We start from the raw sequence: 17,241 nt of genomic DNA, 5'->3' as shown, positions 1-17,241 counted from the left end.
AAAGTTAAGACAGTAAAACGCTGAAAGTGCATTTAGTGCTTTGATTAAGTTACTTAAAGCACATACAGGCAGCAAGGACAGAAATATCGCTTAAATGAATGATTTCCTCTAACTAAGAAAAGCTTAAACCACTCGTGGCCCCAGGATGCGAGTCACGGTATTTTTATAAATGTACAGCACATGTAACTATTTATTTAGTTAAGTTAAGTTATGTCTATATTTATTCAATGGATTAGCTCTATGTTTGAACTACCTCGATTTCTGTAGCAGCGATCAGCGTGTGTACAGTTATCTATTACTGTGTATGTTCATGAGTTTTTGTTATATATCCAAAAATCAAGGTTTTAGAAGGAACTTAGTATCATAAGCACTATCAGTAACCGCTGGCTTTTAATACGTAATCGCTGCAACGTTTATAAATAAACTCTTAAACTTGAAAGTAAAATCAGTGGCCATTACGGTAATTACACCCCTCTAAGCTTAACACACTAAGTTCATATTCACTTTTCAGACCGTTAACATCAAACGCTTATTTCAAAATTATCCTTTATCAAACAATGCCTGGCGTTTACTTTGCAATTTCACGTCTACTTTACAATACTTGACGTCCAACAATACCATGACGTATCCTTGAATGTTAACTGTATTTTGTGCGACGTTCATCCATACCGGGAAGTTATTTACATGCACGTTAAAACCAAGGTAAATTCATGCGTGGGAAAATGATGTCATTTTTGTAAGGTATTTACGTAATAAGTTGGATCACTTTAAACATGCTGATCTTTGATTGTGGCAGATCAGTATTGCCCTGCTACCGGGCCATGCTCCTTCCATGAAAAGTCAGTAGAATCAGCTGCATGCATGAACTTGAATGGGTACACAAACAGAACACAAACCTCCTGGTTGTCTCATCTTTAAGGCTGTCACAAACCACGAAGGAACATCCGCCCCTTTCTCTTCTGCTTCCTTGTTAAGCTCCTCCAAAAGCGATCTTAAATCCTCCAGGGTACATTGTACACCAATATCAGTCTGTTCTCGACGTGAGTGAATTAAACCAACACCATCACAGGTGTTATATATCCCAAACTGTTGCAAATCAGAAAATGTTAGCTCGGTCATGACACAAGCATCTCGACACTGATTCTCCTCGATATCTACGTCTTCGTCCTCGTCCATGATAAATTCAGGCTCGTCCAAAACAGGTAGATAATCTAACTCTGATTGCAAATTCACGAGTGTTTCAGCTTGGAAATTGTCATGAACAAATTCATGAAACGAAGGCGTAGCTCTCTTTTCAGACCCACTGCCCGCTTGATCTTCGAGATCTCGGATATCTGCTGCTGTGAGTTCCGTTTCTGTACCCTTATCATCTTTCTCGACTTCACCATCACTTGAAAGTGCCATTGTACCATCAATATGGAACTCTCCCAACGTGTGAAGGTGGTCAATATCAGAATTTGTCAATTTTGTCATGACTTCTTTGTCCTCCTTGGGTGCAAGCATTCCTGATAGTTCACTACCATTGTCATTAATACTTTTCAAAAGATTTTCCGCTTCCTCTAAGTATTCCAAATCGGCAGTTGTGAGGTCCGTCATTACCCCTGCATCTTCTGAACTGGCGAGTTCTGCAGCCCCAAAAGAATCCTCTTTGCAAGAAAGTTCTACTTCTTCCAGGTACTGTAGTTCAGATGAACTGTCCTCTTGTTCAATTCTAACCCAAGAGGGGTCTTTTTCCTGTGGTTGCTCCCGCTGTAGTCTCTCATACTCGTCCTCCATACACTCTATGGAGGCCAATGTCACACTTGTCATGATCTCTGCAGTCCTCTCGCTATTCATGTCCTCAGATCTTCTATCAAGCTCGTGATTATTGTAAGAACTTTCTACACCCATTAAATAATCCAAATCGTCAATCGCTAGTTCAGTCATGACCTCCTTCTCTTCCGTTTCTTGACGTATACTACTTTCGTCTTTCAAATATTTCAAATCTTCAGTTGTGATAACTGTCATAGAGTCCTTCTCAACCTTCTCCACAGAATGTAACTTTCTAAAGTCGTCGTATTCCACCAACGTTTTCTTGTAAAGAACTTCTATATCTTCAAAATACTCGAGAATGTTGGCTGTCAACTCGGTCATGGTGTGCTTATTCTGCATATGAACAGACACTGAGGTAGACCTTGAACGCCGTCTCCACTTCGGTGCTTTACTTTCCTCGTTTTCAGTGGGAGCTGATTCCAGTTTTCCGCGAACTTGAAACTTCGTATGCGGAGGGTCACTCCTATGTTCTTTTCTGTCTATGTAAAACAAGCATTGCATGTGTGCAGAGTCAACATCCTCCAGACGTTGTAGATCCAAAACCGATAAGTCTGTCATAATATTTGCGTTTTCTTTCTTCACTGTGGCAGCTTCAAGCCCGTCGTGTTTATCAGCAAGGTATTCCTCCTGAGCTGCTTTAACATCTTCCAAGTAGTTCAAATCGGATGCAGTTAAGTCTGTCATTACTTCAACGCTTTCTTTGTCTACAATTCTGACGTGTAATTCTTCGTGTTTATTAGCAAGGTATTCCTCATGAGCTGCTTTAACATCTTCCAAGTAGTTCAAATCACATGCAGTTAAGTCTGTCATTACTTCAACGCTTTCTTTGTCCACAATTCTGAAATCTAATTCTTCGTGCTTATCAGCAAGGGATTCCTCATTAGCTGCTTTAACATCTTCCAAGTAGTTCAAATCGGACGCAGTTAAGTCTGCCATTACTTCCACGCTTTCCTTGTCCACAAATCTGATATCTAAATCTTCCTGTTTATCAGCAAGGCATTCCTCATGAGCTGCTTCAACATCTTCCAAGTAGTTCAAATCAGATGAAGTCAAGTCTGTCATTACTTCAACGCTTTCTTTGTCCACAGTTCTGATGTCTAATTCTTCGTGTTTATCGGCAAGGGATTCCTCCTGAGCTGCTTTAACATCTTCCAAGTAGTTCAAATCGGATGCAGTTAAGTCTGTCATTACTTCCACGCTTTCCTTGTCCACAGTTCTGATATCTAAATCTTCCTGTTTATCAGCAAGGCATTCCTCATGAGCTGCTTCAACATCTTCCGAGTAGTTCAAATCAGATGAAGTCAAGTCTCTCATTACTTCAACGCTTTCTTTGTCCACAATTCTGATGTCTAATTCTTCGTGTTTATCAGCAAGGTATTCCTCCTGAGCTGCTTTAATATCTTCCAAGTAGTTCAAATCAGATGCAGTTAAGTCTGTCATTACTTCCACGCTTTCTTTGTCCACAATTCTGACATCTAATTCTTCGTGCTTATCAGCAAGGCATTCTTCATGAGCAGCTTCAACATCTTCCAAGTAGTTCAAATCAGATGAAGTCAAGTCTGTCATTATTTCAACGCTTTCTTTGTCCACAGTTTTGATGTCTAATTCTTCGTGCTTATCAGCAAGGCATTCCTCATGAGCTGCTTCAACATCTTCCAAGTAGTTCAAATCAGATGCAGTTAAGTCTGTCATTACTTCAACGCTTTCTTTGTCCACAGTTCTGATGTCTAATTCTTCGTGCTTATCAGCAAGGCATTCCTCATGCGCTGCTTCAACATTTTCCAAGTAGTTCAAATCAGATGCAGTTAGGTCTGTCATTACTTCCACGCTTTCTTTGTCCACAATTCTGGCATCTAATTCTTCTTGTTTAAGAACAAGACATGCCTCATGAGCGGCTTCAACATTTTCCAAGTAGTTCAAATCAGATGCAGTTAGGTCTGTCATTACTTCCACGCTTTCTTTGTCCACAATTCTGGCATCTAATTCTTCTTGTTTAAGAACAAGACATGCCTCATGAGCGGCTTCAACATCTTTTAAGTATTTCAAATCGGACGCAGTAAAATCTGTCATTACTCTCACACTTTCTTTGTCTCCAATTCTGAAATATAATTTGTCCTCCCCATCAACAAGGCATACCTTATGAGAGGCTTCAACACCTTCCAATAGCTGTGGATCCGAAGCAGTCAAACTGTGGACACTTTTGGCTCCATATCTGTTGGCCTGTTGTTCCGCATTTCTATCAGGAGTACATTCATTTCTTGGCCCTTTCACAGCCTCCAAGTATTTTAGGTCCGACAGAGTGAAATCAGTCATGGTTTCAACACTGTGCTTCTCAGCAAAGCACACATCCTTAACCGCATCAACGTTTTCATAGCACTTAAGATCCGAGACGGTAAGATATGTCATTGTCTCCACAGTTAACCTTTCCACTGAATTCTTTTCATTCTCAAGTTCTTCGCTTTTTCCTCGCAAACTACTAATCTCCACATCATATCTCTGCTCGATTCCCATGTCAGCGATTGTTTTGTTTTCTTCCCTACCATTTAAACGTTCTCTGTGTAATTTCTCTTCTTGCCCCCAATATTCTACATCATCAGAAGTTAGCTCTGTAGCTACACATTTGTCTACTTTGGGATACCTCTGGTGAAGTTTTTCAGTTTGATGTAGAGGCTCGAGGACGGGAATGGTTACGTCTGTCGAGATCATCTTGTCCATTTTCTCTGTACTGAACTCCAGGAGACCATTTGCCCCTTCTAACAAATGGTCGAGGATCGAAACTGTCAGATCTGTCGCAGTGTATTTCTCTTCTTTTCTTACCTCTTCGTCTGCACCAGCTCTCGTCTTTTGTCTGTAAAGCTCTTCTACTTCCTCAAGGTACTGAAGGACGTCATGTGTAATGTCTGTCATGCTCTCTTGCTCCCATTTTTCTACCATCGGTAGACTTTCCTCCTGACGAGCAGCATTCTCAATGTAAAAATCCTCAAGCTCCGAAAGCTCGACAAACGTCAGTTCTGTCATGCATTGCCGCGACTCTTTTTCAGCATGACTTAATATGGAATTTGAATCTGAATCCACATCATGCAAATGTTCCTTGTACAAACTTTCCAGATCAGCAAGATCTTGCATGGCTATATCAGTTATGCTCTCTTTGTCATCTTTCTCCACTTGAAACTGAGCAAGTTTGTTTTTCATATCTTCCAAGTTCTCCCTGTAATCTCTGTAAGTGTTCTTAAGGTCCACAACTTCTTCCCACACTCCGTGAGTTGTATCACACTCACCTTTAGTCTCCGCCTCTGGATAGGTCTCGAATACGATCTCTGGTAAATCTTCGTTGTCCAAAAAATCTTTTTCATCTGTTATAGTTTCAACTTCTTTTGTATCGACACTGAATCTGGCGTTTACGAGATCTTGCAAAGAAAGCTCTGTGGAACTACTTTTATCTTTCTTTTCGACTTCAAAAAGGGAGATTTTGTCTTCAAGTTCACTGATAATACACTTATAACTGTAACATTTTTCTTGTAAGCTATCAATATCACTCCACGTGAACTCTGTAGAACAACTCTCCTCTTTTTTCTCAACGTCAAAAAGAGCAATCCTCTTTTCCAGTTCTTCAAGACTATGTTTGTAGTCAATACACTTGTTACTCAACTTTGCTATGTCATCGCATTTCAACTCTGTCATCTCGCACTGATCTTTTGTGCAAGCGAGATCTTCTGGAAATGTGTCCAGCACAATTTCAGGTAAAGTTTCCACCCATTCAACGGATGAAAACCCAGTCATCTCGTCCTTCTCCGTAACTACACCTGATTTGACCTCGTGAAGGTTTTCGATACATTCTAAGTATTTAATTTCCATGAGGGCAAGTTCTGCCAAACTGAGGTCGGTAACAATTCCTACTTCATGTCCATGACTTCCCACGTCCATGTTGCTCTCGCTAACCCCTCTTGGTAAAGAAGAATTAGATTTTTCGTTTTCCTGTTGATCTAGTTCTTCCCAACTTATTTCCGCCACTGTGTCACTATCCTCCCGACTCGATCTACCTGCCGTTGTTTCTTGTTTCTTACTTTCTAATTCCTCAAGATCTTGGCAATTTATGTCTGTTTCATTATCTACAGTTTCTACCTCACCTTTACATTTTCCATGTGCGAATGAACGAACATAGGTTTCTTCCATTTCTCCTAACTCCCACCATGCAAGATCCGTCATGCAATCTTTATCACTCTTTCCACTTGTCTCTCCTCTATCTGGAAAGTCGTGAGGGTAATTCCTGCCTATGTTTTCAAGACTAACTAAATCATCCCCAGTCAAATCTGTCATACAACACGTGTCTTCTGTTACTACTCTTGCGTGCTTTAGATATTTCATTGCTTCCATTCGTTGCTCTTGGTAGAGTTCAATGTTATCCAGCTTAGTCCACTGCAAGTCTGCAAGTGTCTCACGATCACAGGTGAGTAATGAAAGGCTTCTGGTTTCATCAAGGTCAGACTTCAAGGACTCACTGTTGTACTAAATATATCACAAAAATTGTCAAAAATGATAGCTTACTGATCAAGGAGCGGAAGAAACTTGAGAAAATTGACTTCAGCAGCACCAGAGAGGAATGTTTAAAATACTCCACCTCAACCGAAAAAAGGCACTTGTTTTCATAAAGGCGAGAAAAACGGCAAAAACGGCATCATATTTTTCGTTTTTTTTTTTTTGTGTAAATCAAAAATCAAAAAGGAAATTTTTCATGGAGTTTTGCAGTTTCTGGAGCCAGGTTTTATCGAAAAGTAGAATTGCCGGAAGTGATGGCGGACTCTTGTTACCATAAAATTTCGTGCTTCGTAATCGATGCACAGACATAAGCCTAACACTAAACTTAAAGGCACCAAAATTGTTTCAAATTTTCTTATGTTAACATATTCTGCACATTCGTAACTGGACTGAAAATGGCGAGGAAGCCAAACAACCGGACCAAATCGAATGTATTGCCAAGACGCAGAAAAAAAGATACAATTGTAACTCTTATTATTTATGGAGAAAAAAAAGACATAATAAACTTACACCCAAGTCCAAGTCCCGGACTTTGTCTCTCAATGCCATCTCAGTAATCTCCATGTGATGGATTTTCTAATTCATAGAGGATGAAACACGCATTATAGCAGCTTTATATTCAGGACTATGAGCACCTTAAAGCTAAGAGTGAATTTTCCAAGTTATTCCTATTGCCTTGTAGTTCGTCGATACCTTTGTGGAAGAGGAAAAGAGTGGGCGAGAGAAAATTCATACCTCATCCATTGATTCCAGCATGATTCTGGCTTGTTTAAGAGCACTTTTTTGTACTGGGGACAAAACATCTTCCTAAAAATAATCCAATTCATCAGCCAAGTACAGTTGCACGTGTAGTCAGTAAAAGTGCTGATCCAAAATATAAACGAGTCCAGGCAAAAGAAGGCCATACCAACAAATAAATATCTATTGGCACATTGAAGTTACTTTAAGTGCAATTTTTTGGATGAAACCTGTTCGAAGTGTCACGATAAATTTCTCTATAGCTTTTACACTTAGTATGCGGCCAAAAAGTTGTAATTTTGGTATGGTTTGAAAAGTTGCGATGCAATTATTTACAAGAAGGTGTCGCAAAATTAAGCAACGAAAGCCAACAAATATACATAGTTGATTGCCTTCTAATGTACGTCTCGAGCAGTTGCGATATTCACAATGGATACCAGCTCACGTTTGGCTCGGTATCCGGTTAGATCGCTCCCAGTTAGATGGCTCTAACCAAAAGTTAGATCGCTCCACTCGAAAGCTAGATCGCTCCATCAAATAAGTCACTTCGCTTCCAACATAAGTTACTTCGCTCCATGTTGAAATGTGAGGTATTTCTTACCAATGATCTTAAAAGTTTATAGGTGATGATGTGGCATGTGATAATTCGAGTACATCGTCCTCGCTCTGTCCTTCAGATTAGCCACCGAGCTACCGATGTATGTTTGTATATCAATGATGGAATAAATGACCATGGAATAAATTATGATGTTATAGTCTGAAGTGTATTGAAAAAGATCATTCAAATACCAATGCTGTCCAGTGTGGCCTTTTTTGTTGTTTGATGTCAGGAAACTGATATCCGCCATCATTAATTAATAAAGTAGATTACACTTCGTGAGTCCCTTACATGAAGCTTTAATTGTTCTCTCTGCGTAGCTCGGACTTATTTCAAGCGCGCGCGAGCGATATTAATCGATTGTTAGGTAAGATATGCACGTCATTTAATGGACTATCAATTTAGATACCTTAGTTTTGCTACCTTTACCTTAGTTTTCTACATGGAGCGAAGTAAGTTATGTTGGGAGCGAAGTCACTTATTTGATGGAGCGATCTAGCCGTTCTGCGATCTAACCGTAATTCTTTGGCTCGAATATACCTTTTCCGATCCCAGTTCCTCAAGAAGGGCTTTAATGTCCTCCAACGTAAGAACAGCAGCATCATTACTCTACGTCAAGGAAAATCATATCAGTAAGTGACAGAAAACAATAACAAACTCTCTAAATTTATAGCCGAATGCAAATTTTGTAACTGAGTATGGGAACACTACGCTGTTAGATGAACATGAAGATGTCCAAAGTGACTGACCAGCATTCTTGGCGATGAAAATGACTCAAGGCCATTTCTGGATTTTCTTGAATCCCAGTCCTCTGACCCTGCAGTCTAAAAAGTTGTTAGAGTGGTAAATCATACCTAAAGTCTCTCTTCCTGCACAGTCATTTTTACAGACGTTTCGTCCCAAAAACCTCCACTTATCATACCACAAAACTCTTCTTTCTTTCTGTAATTTTAGCCAATCGCCACCGAAACATTGTAAAAACAACACCAAGGCAAGTTTTTTGTAACAGAGTGCATTTCTTATATTTGCTTCCTATCTTTCAAGTTTTCTTAAACTTAAGAAATGATCAGAAAACCAGGATGACACCCCGAGAAGAAAAAATATTCAGCATCGCCATTAGCAAGCAAATTCTAGCACAAAGCTTAGGTCTCTCTGACTCTCGTTTCATTTAAGAAGCACTTCTTAGTTTAGTAATATACATATTTAAAATCTTACAGATAACTGCGACATTTCTTCCAGTTCGAATTCCAGCAGATCTCTTTGATCCTGTAACTCTCGCATGTCCTGGATATACACAAAGTATTTAGCACATTCTAAGTCTTGGAAATAACAAAACAATATATATGCAATAACACTGAGATTAAAGACAAACACGAGAGCTGAATTGAGGCTGTAATTAACGTCCTTTTAATTACCTCGGAGTATTTATCCAGCTCACTTTGTGCCTTATCTCGGGCTTGTTCTGCTGCCACCAGCTATAACATAGGACAAAAGAACTAAGTCAGGAATGTGTTCAATAGAAATATTGTTTAATTTGTCGAAAGATCGTACATGTCGCGTGATGTCGGCTAGTCAAGAACATTTATATCAACAACAGCAAAATAAATCCAGGTACCACAAAAATACTAATGTAAAGTTGACTAACGATACCTTTTGATACAAAGCCTTGTTATCTTCTTGAAGATTGGATATTTCTTGTAATCCAGAACCCTATAAACAAATTCTAGTGTAGGTGAATGTGACAAAATCTATGTAACTACTACCCTTGATTATATAAAGCCTTGCTGTTACATTAAAAATGATAACTATCATTACTATTGTCATACAACGTAATCTGCTACCTGTTAAAAAAGTTGTTATGCAGCAACAACGTGGGCCCAGTTGTTCGAAGGTCGATTAGCGCTAAGCCAGGGTCAAATTTTAATCCAGGTTACTTTATTTCTCTATTCAAGAGTCTTTTTCCGGGTAATTTTCTCTATTCTTTTTAGAGCATCCAAAAATCAAATTGTTGACAAAAAAATTGAACTAAAAAATTTTTTTAAAACTCTCAGATCGGAAATCAAATTTCACACGAACACTGGGTTATCTTCAGCTTAAAACAACCTGGCCCTGATCTCCAACGGACATGTCACTAGTGTCTTCACACAAAACTGAGTTTAAGGTCGAGCAACAGCACTCCATTATACACCTATCACAATCAGAAAGCATGGTACTTCACCTGTCCACTGTCTATCATTCTCTCAAGTTCATGAATTCTTGTTTGACTTTCAAGCAAGTCTGACTGGAGCTGCTGTTTTGCCTGTATAAAAAACGAACACTGTTTTGGTAGGAGATACTTGAAATCTTAAATATTGATAATGTTAAACATATCTTTGGGATCTGTCTGGTTATGATAATTACAGCCACAGAGTTTTAAATTTACTTCACTACTAAGATTATGGCGTATTGCAGAAGGGCTTCAAAGCCAAGTATAGCTTATAAGTTTTACAATCATGCAAAAAAAGGGAAGTTCTCAAAAAAATAAGAGACTTTGAAACATTAATTGTTCTATTATAATGAGGAGCCATACTTAAAAAAGTGTAAAATGTGATACCTGAACCAAATGAACATACCATCTCATCCCTTTCAACATCCACTGCACTGCTTACTTGAGCTTGGAGAAGGGCATAAGCTCGCTCTAAAGCTAAAAGCTCTTTTGCAAGCTTTTTTATTCTTTTGCTGTCAACATCTTCACTAGATGACTGAAAACAATTGAGAAAAATATTAATCATTTTATTTTGTATTTAAAAGCAGTTAACTAGGAACTCAGGAAAAAAATGCCACCTCAAGATCACTTACTTCAATAAAAAGTACAAGTTGCATAATGGTATTGAACTGAGAAAGGTTTATACCAAACAAAGCCCTTTAAGTTCATAGCTTAAATATGGGTATGATTTGAGCCATATGATGCAGTTTTCTGATCCATATGAAGGTTTTAGGATTGATAAAAATTGTATAATTGCATAATATTTCAAATGATCTACAATCAAAACAAAATTAAGAGAGCTACTCGTCTATAAATTTTTTTTGGTGCTGTGAAACTCACTTACAATGTCTTAACAGCTGCAACAAAATCAAATGGAATTGCATTGAATTCATTGGATGGATTGACAAGAAACAAATGTAGATAATTATGTCTTACATGTGTGAGCATGTGTGTAGGTGTTATAGGCACAGAATGTGGAAAATAACCATAACTCAACTAATATTTTAAGATTCTCTTTTGCATGATATTTTCAAAATAAATTATTTTTACAGAGCACCTTATTACAAGTACAAGTAATAACATAATTACATATATTGGTTAGGTTCGACTTTGCAGATATGTTTTAGAGACAAAGGAATGTTTTGTCTTGTGCTAGAAAATTGTTTTCTTGACAGGTATTCAACCCTGAACCAGCACACAGATACTTGAGGAATTAAGTTGTAAAAAACACAATTATCAAAATGATAATAGCACACATGCATTACCTTGGTCTGCTATCAATACATTAAAACGTTTGAGTTCTGTCCAACAGTTATTTTTATGTAAATCACACAATGTTATATTATCATTTCACACCTTATTGCCCAGTAGGAATAATATTTACATTGCCTCATTAAATTTGTCAACAATACAATAAAAACAAATGCGAGAAAAATAATTATGGATAACAAGTTACAGAAAATGACAAGTACAGGGAGACATTTAATTCAGGAAAAAAAAAACTATCTCTGCACAACACTGCACTAACCATTTCTGAAGCTTCACTAAAGTCAGAATGAACTGATAAGGCATCGTCATCAGCCACTGGGAAAAGATCTGTGGGTTGTGACATGAGGCTAACCTGAAAAGAATTGACTTGTTGAGTGCAATGGTCACCATTTTACCTGAAGTTTCATAAACCTAACAGCTTAATGTGTACAACCTGTTTGATTTCTTATGATAGACTTACTGGTTGCTGCTTGCTTTTTTTCTTTCTGCCTCTTAGGAGCTCAATCCTTCGGTCTTTTTCCATCATGCTTTGCTTCAGGTCTGCAATAGTTCTTGTCTGCTCTCTTACTTGGGCCTTTAACTCACCAAGCTCATCCTTTTGATGGAAATACCAATTGTAATCATTGAATCAAATGTACCTCTATCTGCACAAGTTGTTTTCATCCATTAAAAAGTAAACTCAAGTTAGATCTTATTTTTCCTGAATGAAACTGTTTGTTATGCAAGATGCATATGGGCTGCTTACACACAGCAGCAAAATGAGTACGCTGCATGCTCTGCTATTTGAGCCATTTGATTGTTCGGGGCTACTATTCTTCCTCTGCAAACAAACTGATGCTGGTTTTTCTGCCAAGAAAAGAAATTTTTTTCTCTAGGGGTTTTGCCCAATAAAGAGGCAAGACGTCAAGAAGCGCTAAAGGGATAACAGGTGCCGCAAACTTTATAGCCATGTTATGGATGTTCTACTTAAGTTGCTAAATTTGCACCTGTCACTGCAAGATCTTTTTTTGATGAGTGAGATATGTGATGGAGGAGGTTCCTCGGAAACTCTCTTGAAAACGGCAACCTTATCTGTTTAGGTTTAAGCTTCTCCCCGCAAAATGAAAACAAACAATCAAGGGAATTTTTAAACATGCTGCCATTTGCCTTATAGTGTTACAGTAACACTATGTTGCTGTTCCCATTCCTCTGCATACATATCACTTATCATGTGTTACTAGCATGCGCACTCATTTTGCTGCTTTGTCAGCTTCTTGCTCTTGTCGAGTCATTGGTACATGTAATTACAAGTGGGTAATACTGTCAACTCTGTTAGCACTACACAATGCAAAAACTGAATTTGCTTTAAATGCGTTAAAAGTTCCCAAACTTCAAGCATCCTGCTTATAAAAGGAAAAACTTCAAATCTTGCTACTTTCATACAAGGTTTCAGGGAAATGTAAATGAAAAAAAATATTCATGGGTCAGGCAAAATTCACACATCAAGTAATAATCTTGGCCTTAATCATGTGTTACGTATGAGCCCTTTGCCACACTCATCCCACATCTCTGAGAACATGCAAATGATGTTTTAACATTTTCATTTTTGCCATAGTATTATGCACAGTTGTCTAATGTAGATGCCAGTTTCCATTACCAATTTTATAAATGCATAATGTTTAACTTTCACATGGTTAAAATGTCTACATGTATATCTCAGACTAAAAGTTATTTATATACTGGAAACATAGTACCACAGTGACTGCAGTGTGTATAAGTAATGCATGCACATTAAAGCCTCATTTACCTCTTTATTTGCAGGTCCCCTTCGTTTTACAGTATTCTCCTTCTTTTTGGTTAAAGTCTTTTTCTGTGGCATGATAATGAATAAGGAAAGAATCAGGTTTTCAAGTCAAATGACACAATTAAAGCGTCATAAAAAATAATATATTGCTAAAGTATACAAACTTTCGAGACTATAAATAGTGACCCATTAGAACTTGGTTATACTTCTCTACTCACCACAACAATGCAGCATAAATGATACTAATTCTGTCAATGATTCCTTAAATTACCACTGAACTTGTCACTAAGTATGCTTTCTTTTAACTCCCACAAGTGACTAACATGAAACTTCTCCTTAAAATATCCTTACACTATCAATAGACAGGTAATGAGAATACTCAAACTTGTCAGGTAGAAATTTTTAACTTGTTCTAACACCAAATTCTAACAACTAATTTACAAAGAAATGTGTAGCAGCTAGAAGGGACAATTAAAAATCAGTTCTGAGGAGTTAATAGACTATTATTTTGATAAGTAAAAGTGAATTTATGTCACATATATTTGAACTTAATTGATTCAACTTTCAACTGAGCAAATGGAACATAGACTGTATTTCACTCTTGATATAAACAACTTACCCAAGAGTTAACTTCATCAAGTAACAGTTTGTTCCGACTTTCAAGCCTCTTGTTTGTTTGTGCTAAATCTGTATTCTTCCTTTCAAGCTTTCTGTTTTTTTCTCGATTGTCCTTTTCAAGTTTCTCCAACTCAGCCAGCTAACAACGTACAGATATTAAGCAGTGATAAGAAGATTAGAAGACTACTGTACCTTCATTGAGAAAATATTTAATTACCTTTTGACAACTGTTTGTAAATCTTACTAATATCAAGAGATTCTTGACATCTTGTGTGAGAAACTTAACTGTGCCAAGCAGTTCTGTTACTGAGGTCATCAAACCAAAATTAGCTGATCATGTTATCTCACACAATTAAGCAATTAATGATTAAATGCTTGCTTCCAGCATTTGGATCAGTGAGTTCTAGGTGATCATGTTAATTGTAATAGAAGTTGTAAGGATACAAAGAAACTGTGGTACTGCATCGGTTGATTGGGGGGGGGGGGGGGGGAGGAGGAGGAGGAGGAGGAGGAGGAGGAGGAGGAGGAGGAGGAGGAGGAGGAGGAGGAGGAGGAGGGTATAAAAAGATAATTTGGCTTTAGTAGTTTGGTTCAGTGGTTTTATATTTGTAGTTGCCAGATAAATACCAGCTGAATGCTAATGGCTCCTTTGGAAAATACAGTGAGAGCACCACCTTGGACAAGCCCTTCATTTTGTTAAGTCATAGTCAATTAAATACTACACTAAAAGAACGGAAGGAAAATTTCTGGATAGTTTTTACTCTGTTCTATCAGGAACCCTATTCTGAAAATTAAGTTTGGCATAACATTTAATCCTTTTAATATCAAATATTATTTGATAGTATTTGGCATCAAGCATATTGTTAGCTATAGATCTTGATTTGTTTCCAAGAAGGACACCACACATCATTTGCAAATTTAGACAAAGTCAATCATATCTAGCCTCTCTTGTGGCACACTATGTGAATTCAAGAAGATCTCAAAAATTAACTCAAAAATGGTTTGGATTTCAACCATAATTGGCTGATCTCTTCATGTCAGAGCATCTTATTACACAGTAATGTTATTATTTCCTTTGATACATTCCTAAAAAAATCATAATCCCAAGAATTACATGTATTTGTAACATGAATCCTAATACCTCTATTGCAAAAATAAATAGAATGTAACCAAATAAATTATATTCTATAGTAAGAAATTTCCTTGGGATAACAATATTTTATAACATTGATGTGAGTCAATCTTGTAACTACAGAAAGTCAATTTATGTCTTACTCTTTATCAAACCTTATTATAATTCTTGCACTGTTTTGTTAATGTTTTCATAACATGAAGAAGCTAACAAATGTATGTGTACCCACTAACTTACAATAATTTCTTCAGATTTACTATATACTATTTAATTAGCATAGTGAACCATTTTTCTATGGAGGAAAAGTTCAGAATCTAGAAAGAATAGATGTTGACAGATCTAGAAGCAGGTTGTTCACACATGACAAGTCATAATTTGACTGGTGTTTAAAACTTACCAATTCAGCATTTCTAGTAGCCAGTTGTTGATTTTTTTCATCCAATTTGCGAACCAAAGAACTAAGTTCCACATTCTTTCTTTGCAGCATTCTAAATTCTTGACTGCTGCCTTTAGAATCCTAAGGATAAAGTTATAAGTGGTGTAGGGTGAGCATGCAAGTTAACATTAACATTTCAATTTGTGAGTCAATAGAAAGACTTCAGCTATACACATTTGATATTTTTTTGACAAACAACAGAGTGTTCTAATTAAAAAAATCTAGGATATTCTGTACCATTTTTTAAGACTTCTGTTACCACGATTATAAATATCGTCAGATAACATTTACAGTCACTCCAGATAACTCCAAGCAAATGCTTTTTGTTTGCATATATTAAAATGAATTAATGATGAAATTTTGTGGTTTCCTTTCTTGAACAAACAATTCTCTAAAGTTCATGTTTTATTTATATATGAATTTAATCAATGACACTGTCCAGACTGCAGGAAAACCTCCCTCAATTTCACTCATTGGTAAAATTAATGCACAGGAGTCACGCATTCCAAGTCAGGTAAAAATAACTGAACCATGTCTGTCTTTTAAAACTTTCAAGACAAAGATAAATGTAAAATTCACTGACAAACATAGAAATTTGATGAAGCTTGCTTAATGATTCTTGAGTATATTGAAGGACAGGCTTGTTGTAAATAACTAACTTGTGCCCAGATTTTTTTATCATACAAAATTTTGATTGTTAACACTTATATTTCATGACACAAAACTGCATGCTGTGTAAGTTGTTAATCTAGAGACAAGGGTCAAATGTTCCAGCTGTACCTGTTAGATCCATTTTCAGAGAAATTTAATCATTTCTTGAACAAAAACTAGTTAATGGGTTTGGGGCCAATAAATAAATAGCCTTCAAAAACATAAAAAGGAAAAAGGAAAAAGTAAAGGAACAAGAGATACATACAGGAGTTCCTGGAGGGGTTGCCTGCTCACTTTTCCCACTTGACATCATTCTGTCCCAAGTATCAAATGTTGTGGATTTTTTTAACAAGTCATTTAAGTTGTCCTTTTCCAGTCTAAGTCTCATGGAATGCCCAGCTTCTAATCCAAGCTTCTTTTCAAGTTGTTCAATTATGTTAAGCAACTGACGAATTTCTGCCATCTGCAAGATAGTTAATATCTGATGTCAGATTACTTCTTGGATATTTGGTTGTCCAAGTTCTGATGAGTCAATGTCTCATCTGGGGTGCAGTGTCAGTCCATTCCAGCTAACCTTACACTATAACAAATTTATATGTATGTTGTTTTAGCATGATGATGACTCATGTTTGAGCTCTTTGAGTGGAAGCAATGTGTGAATAGCAAGCTAAGATTATATGGCTATTTACCCATTCATGCAACCGGTTATTCATAGCTCCTGGACTAATCAATGACACTTACCATGAATTTATACCCTTGATATGCCCATACAAAACCATATCAAAAGTGCTCAGAAATGGAACACTCCCATTTTCTTTCTTGAAGTTTAGTTTTTTTCTTGGTATATTTACCATTGATACAAAAACACAATACTTACTTACTATTTATGAAATAATCAAAAGACTTTACCCTATGTCTAAAATTAAAAGGAAAATCAAAACAAAACAAAACTGGATAACAGCATCCATGAAATGTACATGTAAAGTGATATCTGTTTTGAAATCGAACACTTCTCTGCTCTCCTTCAAAATGCGTGTAACACAGTTTCATGTATTTGAATTCATGACATGATGGAAAATTATTTGTTGGGAAAAAATATCAAAAAAATCTCTAACCTTTGAAGAAATGAAGATAGCGACTCAGTTAATAGTTTTTACTTAATTCCTGTCAGGTGTGTTTGAATTAGCTCAAAATTCAAATAAATTTAAAACACCTTATCTTTGTCTATTTTAAAAACAGGATTTGAATAATTTATACTCACAATATATCATACAAGCAATTAAAAATCACTTCCTCAAATAAACTCCAAGCTGGATAAAACAGCAACGGGACACAAGCTTGAATTATTTTCACGTGTAAACAAACGATGTCAAGCGGAACATTATCCTTTTAGTCTAGTTAACGAAACAGTTACAAGCGGAAC

At 36.8% G+C, this 17,241-nt stretch overlaps 1 protein-coding gene across 6 annotated transcripts in view; it reads right to left on the bottom strand.

Annotated features, from left to right (window-relative positions):
• The window catches only part of LOC113669680 (uncharacterized), a 56,742-nt gene that overhangs the window by 37,955 nt on the left and 1,546 nt on the right, over window positions 1-17,241 (bottom strand). For all 6 annotated transcript variants that reach the window (XM_089195230.1, XM_089195229.1, XM_089195231.1 and 3 more), the window contains 16 exons: window positions 16,084-16,281; window positions 15,129-15,248; window positions 13,601-13,738; window positions 12,985-13,047; window positions 11,659-11,793; window positions 11,458-11,550; window positions 10,297-10,425; window positions 9,903-9,983; window positions 9,335-9,394; window positions 9,100-9,159; window positions 8,900-8,968; window positions 8,434-8,508; window positions 8,225-8,293; window positions 7,084-7,155; window positions 6,859-6,924; window positions 897-6,318 (listed from right to left, as the gene is read on the bottom strand). In XM_089195230.1, the coding sequence (XP_089051356.1) occupies window positions 897-6,318; window positions 6,859-6,924; window positions 7,084-7,155; window positions 8,225-8,293; window positions 8,434-8,508; window positions 8,900-8,968; window positions 9,100-9,159; window positions 9,335-9,394; window positions 9,903-9,983; window positions 10,297-10,425; window positions 11,458-11,550; window positions 11,659-11,793; window positions 12,985-13,047; window positions 13,601-13,738; window positions 15,129-15,248; window positions 16,084-16,281 (6,850 nt within the window). The remainder of the gene's footprint in view (window positions 1-896; window positions 6,319-6,858; window positions 6,925-7,083; window positions 7,156-8,224; window positions 8,294-8,433; window positions 8,509-8,899; window positions 8,969-9,099; window positions 9,160-9,334; window positions 9,395-9,902; window positions 9,984-10,296; window positions 10,426-11,457; window positions 11,551-11,658; window positions 11,794-12,984; window positions 13,048-13,600; window positions 13,739-15,128; window positions 15,249-16,083; window positions 16,282-17,241) is intronic.

This window comes from Pocillopora damicornis, chromosome 2, assembly GCF_964200805.1.
Source record: "Pocillopora damicornis chromosome 2, jaPocDami1.2, whole genome shotgun sequence".
NCBI classification, from domain to species: Eukaryota; Metazoa; Cnidaria; class Anthozoa; order Scleractinia; family Pocilloporidae; genus Pocillopora; species Pocillopora damicornis.
The sequence above is the reverse complement of the archived record's forward strand: the minus strand, read 5'-3'. Positions and strand labels throughout refer to the sequence as shown.